The 12,012-nt window shown below is 37.1% G+C and overlaps 1 protein-coding gene across 2 annotated transcripts in view; it reads left to right on the top strand.

Moving 5' to 3' along the window:
* HECW2 (HECT, C2 and WW domain containing E3 ubiquitin protein ligase 2) overlaps positions 1-12,012 on the top strand; it is a 266,445-nt gene that overhangs the window by 168,037 nt on the left and 86,396 nt on the right. For both annotated transcript variants that reach the window (XM_047869633.1, XM_047869634.1), the window contains exons 17-18: positions 4,987-5,070; positions 10,333-10,442. In XM_047869633.1, coding sequence (XP_047725589.1) covers positions 4,987-5,070; positions 10,333-10,442 — 194 coding nt within the window. The remainder of the gene's footprint in view (positions 1-4,986; positions 5,071-10,332; positions 10,443-12,012) is intronic.

Genomic DNA, 12,012 nt, shown 5'->3' on the forward strand with positions numbered 1-12,012 from the left:
GAGACAAATATATTCATTTAAAAAAGAACCTTTTAATGATATTTTATTAGTGAATATACTGAATACAAATTCAATAAAATTTTTGGTATTGGTATTTGTACAACACTACATTATGAGCAAGGATCTATGTGTCATAAAACCGAATTAAGAGTTGAGAATAATCACTCTTGTGTGGTTATGAGGTCTAGCCAGTAAATCTACTCCCTGCTGGTCTAGCTTTCCCCAGGTATAGGGATAATTATTTTGGGTTTCAGGTTGATTCTGTTTCTATTTGTGAGAATCATGTGACCATAACAGACCTACATTTCCAAATCTTATGGGAAGTAGAAATAAACATTGATCTTTCTACTGTGTGGCTCTATCCTTCAAGTCAGACCATGTCCTGTGACTATAGTAAAGGGTATGAACAATCAATCAAATAGTCGATGCTAATTCTCCTTTCTTGGCATTACACCATTAGAGAAATCATGGGATTTCTCTAAAATTGCCCTCAGGCAGTGTTTTTAGACCATGTATTTTTGAAGGTGTTACTGAATGGTATGTGGGTACAGAGTCTGCAGTCCAGAGAGTTTTTGTGGTTTCGAGGCATTGCTGCTTCTGATTGTTTCTAGTCACGTGCCCTTCTTTAACTTCACCAAAAATGTTGGTTGGTTTCAATGAGAGTATGTTCTGTGGGAATTCCGGTCTTGAGACTATGTTTCATTGTCCTCAAATGATCTTCTGCTAGCGTTGATCTTCTGGGGTGATTCTGTGCACTTGAGGAAGTGGTTACAAAGGTCTAACTGAGAGACAGCAACAACTAGCAAGCTTTTCCTGTGTTGTCTCTGTACAGTTTAGTATCTTGTTAGAACAGTCGTAAATGTTCGTATTAAAAGATTGCCTCTTTATCCGCCTTTGCACTTCCCTCGCGGGGGGGGGGGGGGGGGTGTCTGTTTTAGCAAACAATCTGATGTCAGCTCTCTGCTTCTCTTTTTCTGCGCCACAACAAAAAATGATAGTTTATTTCAGACACTGAGTGGAGTCAGAGAAATTTGTTAGGAGCCGACTCTGTTATAATCTTGTGCCCGGTTGTGTTTTACTGAGCATTCCTTAAGTGCATAGCACAATGCTAGGTACTTGGGGAACATGAAAATAAAGGAGGAACGGCTTTTACTTTGAAGAAATTCATGTTTCAGGGCGCCTGAGTGGCTTAGTCAGTTAAGCGTACAACTCTTGATTTCGGCTCAGGTCACGATCCCACCGTCAAGGGACTAAGCCCCAGGCACTGACAGCGCGGAGCCTGCTTAGGGTTCTCTCCCTCCCTCTCCTACTGCCCCTCCCCCCAACTCACACTCTCTCCCCCTCCTCTCTCTCTTTCTCAAAAAACCCCCTCATGTTTCAAAAGGAATTTATGTTGTAAGTGAATGGCCGGCCCAGTGAGAAAGTACACTGGAGGGCGTGCTGGAATGTATTCTAAAGGACACACAGAGAGAAACATACCCATGCAGAGAGGGTCAGATAGAAAGTGTTATTTGAGTATTATCTTAATCCTCATTAGGAACCACGAAAATTGAATAGGATTTCTTCATTAGAATGAATGCGGTGAAGATAGGAATTAAAAGGACTGCGACAGATTCCTTCTAACTCTGTAAATTGATAAAATAAACTTGAATAAATATAGTAATATAGCTCTCAAATGTCCTTCTAATCAGAGTCATATGTATCTTTAATAATACTGCTCAAGCTTGTTATGTTTATTTTAGTCACTGAGTGGACTCATGGAAAATTGTTAGGAGCCAAAACTGTTATTTTCCATTCTAAAAGGGAAAATATTGCAGATCTACAATGTTGACTTTAATCCCTTTTATTTTAGTGAAATGTAAGTGTGCACAAATATAAAATATGCAAACACTTCTTCAACTTCTATGAACTATAAAACCAAAAGACATATAAATTAAGGAAAAACTGTAAAAAAAAAACCATTTAATTGAATCATATTAATGTGAGATTTTGTTGTTCGGAATCCAAATTACCAATATTGAGATCGTGGTCAGTGGAAAGATACATTTGTGCTTTTTGTTTCACTTGTGTTTGACTTGATTCTTTCCATTTTGTATCTAATGGTTCACCAAGAGCATCTGTGGCAATATTGTGGCCATCATTTTTCTAAATCAATAGCTTATTTTTGTCTACTAATTTACCTACCAATTTTATTTTTACCTACTAACTCATTGTTTTGATGAGCCAATTCATTTAATACCCCCCACTACAATAGTAAAGAAAAAAATATTTTTAAATGCACCCTGTGATGATTCTACCACTACTTTTCTATTTGTAAAAAACTATTGTAAAACTTGTTCTCATAATAAACTGTGACATCTTTAAGGCTTTAGTTAACCTAAATGCATAATTTACTTTCAAAATCAGGGGCACGTGGGTGGCTCAGGCAGCTAAGCATCCGACTTCGGCATAGGTCACGATCTCACCATTCATGAGTTTGAGCCCCACGTTGGGCTCAATGCTGACAGCTCAGAGCCTGGAGCCTGCTTCAAATTCTGTGTCTCCCTGTCTCTCTCTGCCCCTCTCCCGCTTGCACTCTGTGCCTCTCTCTCTCAAAAATGAGTAAAAGCATTAAAAAAAATTTCAAATCCATTTATTTTGTTATCTCTTTAGCCTATAGCAATTTATATATATATATAACCTTGCCCCAGTTCATCAGTGTCAGTATGCAAATTAATACTGCAAAAGAAAAGCTTTGCCTTTTTAATTGGTAAGAGAATTGTGTGTGTATGGTAGATGGGGACTGCTCCTACCGCACTTACCATCCAAGGCCCTGCCCACCTCATGGCCTGCTCACCAACACTTTCCTCTCTGATCTTGGAGCAACAACTGTCTTGTCATTGCAAACAGGAGAACTGAAGTCAAATGGCAGTATTCAGTTGTAAGTGTCATTCAGATTATCCAAAACGTGCCTGCCTAAATAGTAGCAGTTTTGATCCTCAATGTGAAAACGTGGAATTTTTTAATTCCCCCAGAATTTGAGATGATGTCTATAGATTTCTAGCAGACAGTGATGCCAGTTTGAGAAATACCGGTATGGAATATCAGGCAAATACCTAATAACCAAGATGTAGTTCCCGTTTGTTTTTGTTTTTCTTAGAAAAGGTTGGCGACGTTTCTGAGGCTATCTGCCGACCTTCTCTTCCTCAGCCTTCATGTGCTTTCTTGACGTTCAGTGAACCAGTGCCCTCTTTGTTTTTATGTGAAAGGACTTTATGGGATAAGGGTGGGTATAAGGCCTAAACAGAATCCAGTGAAGGGAATGGCCCTATTCTATTTAAATATTTTCATATAATACTAGAATTGGCTTTCTCTCTTCCAGTGCTCCATGAACTCTTTGAGGAAGGAACTAGGTCTCCGACCCTATTGGATACCTAGTGTGTGATAACCAGGCCCAGCACGCAGTAGACCCTCAGAAAAGCGAAAGAATGAATGTTAGTATAAGAAGGTCCTTAGTGGCACAGTGTGCACCAGATGACAGACAGCCCCAGTGTCGTGTTCCTGAAAGCATATGACTCTTGGCTGGTCAGTGCCATAAATTAGCTGGACTGGTAGAAAACTAGCCTCAGCTTGCCTCTGGTATGTTCTGGCTTAAAGAATCAGACCCGTTGCCTTCACTGTCTAATAGTATCTGAAAAGTGATGACAAGTTTCCCAATTGGCGTATTTCCTCCGGTGTCTTTCCCTTTCATCACTCTATCATCCATGTGACTCAGGAAGCTGTGATCTTTTCCTTGTTCCCAGGAAGCCACAGTGCACATCACTCACCTTGCTCTGTGTAGCTCCAGTTAAAGAAGTGGAAGGAGAGTGTGCACCCTGTTTGTTTTCTCGTTTGTTTGTTTGCCTGATCCATTGTGATGACGGGCTAAGGAGATAAACTGTGGACTTATTGGAGATAGCTTTTGATTGTTCAGGATCAAAGTATGTTCTTACTGACCCTTATAAGAATATTTCTTGGATTAAGTTATTGTTCATTTTTCTCCAAGACAGCTTTTCTCCAATGTAGCTTTTTTTCTTTATCTTATGCAAATTAATACGGTGTGCTTTACAATAGTATCATGTAAATGAAGGGAAGCAACAGGAAAATTTGTATTAAAATTTTATTCATATAAAGAATTGAAGATAGTAGCATATGGTGACTCATCAAAAAGAAAAACATGCCATTTTTACATAATATGTAATAAAATAATGGCAGAAATAGCTCACATTGTCATGTTTGATATGTGTAAGTATAAGTATATACACATTTGCACAGGTATACACATAATCTGTTCCACCAACTGTAGTAACTAAAAGTGTCTTGGATTTTTCGGTTATTTTAAAGAGCCATATGCCTTTATATTGAATATATAATAAATAGATACTATCTGTCTCCAAGTAAGAATGTGCTCATCACACATAATTTAGAGGTATACCCCCAGGAAAATAGATGAATATCCCTACACACACGCGCGCACTTTTCGGAATAACAGGGAATTACCCTGAATGATCTAGACAGTTGCTCAGATTCAAGCCCACAGCAGGCTTTAACTCAAAGCAAAGACTGGGTTGGATGGTACCACTACCTCTAATAGTACATGGGCAGCAAAATGAATGAAAGCAATAAAGGAAGCTTTTTCCAGCATTAGGACGTGGTGATGTTGATGCTCATTGGGTCCTCCTTGAAAGCAAGGACGATGTCTCTCTTGGATGTGAATTCCCATTATTATGCATTAGATACCACATGATAGATACTGTATATATAAATGTTTTATATATATAATACTTATATATATGTTTACATAACATATAACATAAATATTTGTATATGTTTGTATAACATTGTGTGTGTGTGTGTGTGTGTGTGTGTGTGTGTTGTGGCTACTATTTTTTAAATGGTACCTAAGTCACTCAGTTTTGTTTCAAAAGCCTACCACATATGTTTTGAGCTGTTTCTTTGCTTGCATAGGGAGAAGATCCAATTTATCCGAACTGAAGGGACCCCAGGATTGGTGCGTCTTTCAAGTGATGCAGACCTTGTCATGTTGCTGAGGTAGGTAACCAGCTTTTGAAGTAGAGAGTCTTTCTGTCATCAGATACTATGGAGCATTTTAGAAAATAATATGCCAATATTTGTAGCCTAAGAATGTCTCCATTATTTTCAAAGACTTGTGGAATACTCATGTTGAAAACGTAGCATGCTGGTTTAGTGATAATTCATTTCAGATTGCATTTCTTATCCTAAGATCTGTTTGATATATATTCTTTTACCCTGGTGATAAATGAGGTGGTGCTGGAGAAGGGCAAGGTTAGTAGAGGCCGATGGATAAAATGTCCACTCACAGAATGGAACAGAAGGGCATACAGGGCTTTACCCCTTTGGAGTAGAAGAGAGGTTGAATTTATATTTTCTTTCAATTTTTTTTTCCCTCAAAGTATGCTTTTCTCCTTTTTCTGATTTGTCCTGATTTTTTAAAGTGATTTTGAGAGTTTAGGTTTTGGAAGTTAGATCAGAAAGTTGCAACTTGGTGACTGGTACTCACTGCCAACTTGATGGCCCTTCAAAAAATTAACCAATTGTGGGGCTCCTGGGTGGCTCAGTCGGTTAAGCGCCCGACTTCAGCTCAGGCCATGATCTCCCGGTCCATGAGTTCGAGCCCCACGTCGGGCCCTGTGCTGACAGCTCGGAGCCTGGAGCCTGTTTCGGATTCTGTGTCTCCCTCTCTCTCTGACCCTCCCCCATTCATGCTCTGTCTCTCTCTGTCTCAAAAATAAATAAACGTTAAAAAAAAATAAAAATTAACCAATCATATTTTCTTTCCTGATGGTTAGATCAGCTTTGGTTTTAAATTTTAGAGAGTTTAGAAGGGAAACTGGCAAGTTTTCATAAGAGTTTTCATTTTTAATATTATCCCACAAATGTAGGAGGCTAGAGTAAAATAACACCTTGCTCTACCCAATAGTCGAGACACTCACCACTGTAACTTCCAAAGAATTAAAGGGAAAATCATGCTGAACCAACCACACAGTGTTTTATTTATCCCAAAGTGCCAACTAACGATCTCATTTGTGATATTCATGATGATCTACACCCTAACCATTTCTAACTGCCTACGTGGTAGTTGCCCTATTTGTAAAACTGAAGTCAAACAATTGTTCTCCTTTACTGGATAGATGGAGCATAATTCAAATCATGTCCCCCAGAGACTTCACCTTACCTGATTCTCAACAAGACCTGTTGGGAGGCAGGGTCGCTTCTCAGTCTGAGAGATGACTGTGACTCTGCCGGAATGAGTTAGTTCTGAAAACAGACTGTTGGTCAATTAGTATGTGGCATGATGTTTCTACCATAGTTTAGTTGGTGATAAAATAGTTTTGTTACAAAATTCTGACTAGGATATGACACTCTCGCTTCATTCTAGACATCTAAAGCTTTTAATTTACGCTAAAGAATTCTGCTTTTGGAATTAGTAGAAACAAAAATGATTACAAAACAGAAATCATGATTATTATTCACCTTGTCTTAGTTAAATAATCTTTAGATGGTATAGTCCTAAATATTTTAAGTTACAATATAGCTTAGAATATTTGTACTTTAATAAACACTGCTGTTTGCATGAGTTTCTATGTGTCATGTGGTTGAATTTTAAAATATTTGAAAACTGATGTACATTTATGTTTTGTGTATGTTTATGTGTATGTATATATCTACATACACACACACGTATATACATACATATATAAACACATATTAAGAGCAAGGCTACACTTTCCCCCATTTGGAAAATAAGCATGTTCTTTGAAGTTAATGGGTCTTTGGAGAAGCATGAGAAATTCACTTATTAAATAATTGTTCTATAATTATTACATGCAAATGATGTTATTCAATTCTAGAGTTATTTCATTTAGATGATCAAATGTAATTTATTATTTTAATAATTGTACAAATGGTGACACAGTTATCACATGTGTCTACTTAAATAATGTTTAATAGTTACTAAAACATTTTCAGATATCCTCAGTTCTTTATTTTTCATTTTACTTTGGAGTTTGGGTAGTTTGAATCAGTGACTATAAACTCCAGCAATGGGCTAGTTGCACATGTAGTGAAAGACTCTGTGTCTATTTTTGTATTGTGTCTATTTCTTAAAAAGGAAAATCACTCCTCGTACAAATGGACTTGATTATCGGCAAGCCGCAGTGTAGACATGCTGTAGTTCTAGGAAATTATTCAATTCAAAATAAGCCCATGTAAGGTTATTTTCCAAAATAGCTGTTCTAAAGCTCAGGAATTTGTAAACGACCTTGCTGCATTTGTTAATGATTATTCTATTTCATATATTCTTTCATTCACTCAACTCTTATGAAAAATGTACCTCTATCAGATTGATAAATTTAGCTGCATTAGAATTTTAAATTTTATATAATGAAGGATACCATATATAAGGCATAATGAAAGGTAACACCCTGGAAGAATATATTCACAACACATAAAACAAAGATATTATGAATGCACAAAGAGTGTCTTTAAATCAATTTAGAAGAAAAGAGCCCAAGAGAAAAATGGGCAGAGGGTATACAAAGGCATGTCATAAAATTGAAGTAAGAATAGACAGTAAACTTACAAAAAGATGCTAGCAATCATAAAATGCAATTTCCAGTAATGAAATAGTATTTCACACTATCGGATAAAAAAAAATCAAAAAGTGGGATAATATATAAGATGAGATTTAGGGACTCTACTACTGTCCGGACTTGGTGGGATTACAATTTCTGCAACTTTTTCAGAGTACAATTTGACAATGCCTTATATAGTTAAAAAGGCATACGTGTTATGACAGAGCAATTCTGTTCTTAGATACATACCATATTTATACTAAGAAATTCTTCCAGGTTCATGGGGCAAGAAACACAGGATCCTCATTGCACCGTTACTGATAAAAGCACAAAGTTGAAAAAAATTAAATGTTTGTTAAAAGAGACAGGTAAAGAAATTGATTTGTTCATAGAATGGACTCCTGCATAGCAGGTAAAAGTCATAAACTAGATACTTATGTCTCGACATAAGTTCAAGAATGTTATATACTTACATAGCCCTTATGTAGTTTTTTAGCAGTGCATAAGGCGAAACTATATTCATCTATGGATATATGTTATAAATATAAAACTATGGAAGGAGGATACCTTGTTAAAGTCCTGATAGAGGAGGATAAGAGGGGCTTCACTTACACACTGTACACATACAGATTATACATGCATATACATGTAAGTATGCATGTGTGTTTGTCTGAAGCAAAAATAATAGTGATAACATTTGTGAATCCTGGATGATATCTCTCAAGTGTTTTTATATTACTCTCTATCTCTTATGTATTAAATTTTTCTAATAAAAATATTTCTCTCAATATAAAAGATATCAAAGTACTGATTATATTTAAAGGAAATGATAAATGTCATGGAGCAAAAGGACACAGGTATAGGTATCCGAGGAGAGTGTGCTAATTCTTGCTCTTCAGTTAATCTAGTTATAGGTTTACCGACCTTTGTGGGATCAACTGTTAGATGGGACTTTCCCTTCAATTAATTTTAAATTCACATTATTTCAATGGTCATTGATTTATTGACAAAGAAAAAGGACCTTCTCGGGGCTCAATTTGGTATTATACATATGATTAATTCCTGCTTCTGTTTCCAAAACTTTTGACTTTCGTAGTTTAAAAGTGGAAAGATGGCTTTAAAAAATAATATCATGTCTAAAAATTTGCTACAGCAGCGTGGCAGACGTGTGCATGTGAATGAAGAACCAGCACAAGAATCATCAAGTTGTTATTGCGTTGCTATAACCCCGGATTTCTCAGCCTCAAAAGTATTGCCATTTTGGTCTGGATACACCTTTGTTGCAAGGAACTATTCTGTGTTTTACAAGATGTTTATCAGCATGCTGGCCTCTGCCCACTAGATACCAAAAGCATACCCTTTCCCAATTATGACAACCAAACATGTCCTCCGACATTGCCCAAAGCCCCCAAATGCTATGAGAGGAGTGCAAAACTGCCTCAGTTGAGAACCAGTGCTTATAACCCTTGAGAGTCTTTTCCTTAATCTCTGAGTGATTCAACTGCTGCTCCTTTTTTTCTGAGTGTTTTCTGAAAACAGGTAACAGGTTTCTAGATTTGGCCAAGTGGGAGGAAAACCTGCTTCTACCTCTTAATTAAAAAACACCAGGGCTCTTACTTTTATTATTATTTTAATTCTACTTCATCAACTGTCAAGAGCTTAGTGCAGTTGGTAGTATTTTTATCAGAATATTTAATGAAAAGTCTGTCATTCTAAGATCTCATGTCCCTGGTTAATATCTTTTGGGAGAGTCCTAGAAAGAAAAATTTCAATAGGGAGACAAAAGACACTGGACTGAATAATCTAAAATCAAAATCCTCACATTTAAAAAACATTGTGAAGCCCGAGTAAATAAGGGAGCTAGTTATTTAGGAGTTGTAATTATTTAGGAGGTGTTTTGTTTTATTTGGCTTTTAATTGTCCAGTTAAATCCTGAACCCTTTGCACATTGAGACCCTGTTGTATATTTTTTAGAATGAAGGTAGAGAATATATTTTGAGCTTCTGTTGTGAGTTCTCAATAAACATTGTCTGCTGTGTTTGAGTCTTATTCTTAAATCTAAAAACCTAGGTACTGTGATCAAGCAAACATGGAAATTCAGACTCACATATTAAAGTGGCAAAATAGAAATCTAGGGGAACAACAAATAGTTGCTCTAGGGAAAGACAAACACTATATGATTTTACTCGTATATGGAATTTAAGAAACAAAACAGATGAACAAGGGGGAAAAAAGAGAGGCAAACTGGAAAACAGACTCTTAACTATAGAGAACAAACTGAGGGTTGCTGGAGGGAGGTGGGCGGGGATGGGCCAAATAGGTGATGGGGATTAAGGGTACTTGTTATGATGGGCACTGGGTATTACATGTAAGTGATGAATCACTAAATTCTACACCTGAAACAAATATTGCACTGCATGGTAACTAACTAGAATTTAAATAAAAACTTGAAAAAAAGGGAAAAAAAATCTTGTTGTCCAAAGTTGGTAGGAAAATAGGCAAATAATCACAGGTTTCTACAGAAGTTGCAACAGACGGCTGTTTGTCCCAAGAATTACCTACAGGAGGAGGACAAGTGCTCCCTCTGGAATGTGAACTGGACCTCAGAGTGAGAAATTGACTGTCTTACTCATGTGGAATGAGGCTTCTCCCCACCTATTTGGCTAAAGTATGCATTTTGTTTCTTGTCTTTCCCCAGTTTATTTGAAGAAGAGATAATGTCTTATGTGCCTCCACATGCCTTACTTCACCCCAGCTACTGTCAGTCCCCACGTGGCTCCCCCGTGTCCTCTCCCCAGAACTCGCCAGGTGAGTCCCACCTGCTGCTCACGGTGAATCCTCTGAGAAGTGTACCCTAAAGTCAGACCTTCTGCCCTTTGTAAAGGACAGTAAGGGAACACTTTGGGCGTATCTTTAGTGTTAGCACAAATGCACATTGTGTGCCACGGCTTGTTTCCATGGCAATTCATTTTGACAGGAAAATAACGACATTCCGAAATAGGAGGATAAATGTTAGCAGTATGATATACTCAGATACAGGATTTACTTTTCATTATATCATGTAGTGCCTAATATATATTGGAACGTATCAGGACACAAAGTGTTATGTTAGCTTTGGGATTTAAAACGTCCTAGTTAGAAATCTTATTCTAATAAAAAAGAAATCTCTACTTTCAAGAAATAATACAGGATTAAAATTAGTTGAATGGACTTGGATAGTTTTTTCCTGCAATAATCACTAACTGCATTAGATAGGAAGACTAGAGACACATGGGTAGATAGAACATATTGCTAGAGAAAATAAACTAAAATTTTTTATAAAATTTTTAAGTTTATTTACTTTGAGAGAGAGAGCGCACACACAAGCAGGGGAGGGGCAGAAAAAGATCATGACCTGAGCCGAGATCAAGAGTCAGAAGCTTAACCAACTGAGCCATCCAGGCTCCCAACAAACTAAAATTTTTAAGTTCAGATTCTTTTTTGAAAGAGGTATGGTATGAATTAAGCAGTAAATGGATGTATGGATGAATGGATGGTAGAAAATGTAGTTTAGGAAATGAGTTTTTTAAAGGAAAGTAGTCATCATGTTGACAGAACATCAGCTGTATTTATTTTTATTATAGGCCATGTATTGTTTACACTTTAATAGCCATCAGAATTTAAAACTATTTTAATAGAAATACAACCTCCATATGTGTCCCTAGAAGCTACTCTATGGTCTTTGATATATGACATGTTTTCATAAATCCTATGATAATGAAGCTACTGCCTAATTGAATACCACAAACAGGAAAAGGTCTATTAATTTGTTCTTTAACACAGATTTATTGAGCATCCAACTATGATCCAAGCAAGGAATTAGACTCTGGTGCTACAAAGATGAATAATACCATCTCAGCCTTTGAAGGATTGGTGGTGGGGCACTGAGTCCACCAATAACTCTGTAAAGCCCTGTGGTTAGCTCTGTAATGAAGAGAAGTTTGGGAACACAGATATGGGAACGGTTTTTTCCTTCAAGACTGGGAGCGGGTGTTTGGGGAAAGATGAAGACAACAGGTATGAGCGAGCCTTGAAGGGTGATGAAGGCGAGCCAAAGGAAGGAAGGTGTTCTGGGTGAATGAGGAGCGTAAGCTGAGTCTCAGAAGCATGGAAGTAGTTTAAGCCAATTAACAGAAACAAGTAAGAGCAAGTTCTCAAAGCTCAGGTTGGAAAGATAGGCCAGGGCTAGTTGGTCATTGAAGCTTTATTTTGTAGTCCATATGGAGCAACTGAAAATTTATAAACAGAGGAATATCCTGTTATACAAAGATCAGTTTGGTAGCAATTTGGAGGCTGGATTAGAAGACAAGAGAATGGTGGGGCACCTGGGTGGCTCAGT

The sequence above is a fragment of the Prionailurus viverrinus genome, chromosome C1, assembly GCF_022837055.1.
Source record: "Prionailurus viverrinus isolate Anna chromosome C1, UM_Priviv_1.0, whole genome shotgun sequence".
Classification (NCBI taxonomy): Eukaryota; Metazoa; Chordata; class Mammalia; order Carnivora; family Felidae; genus Prionailurus; species Prionailurus viverrinus.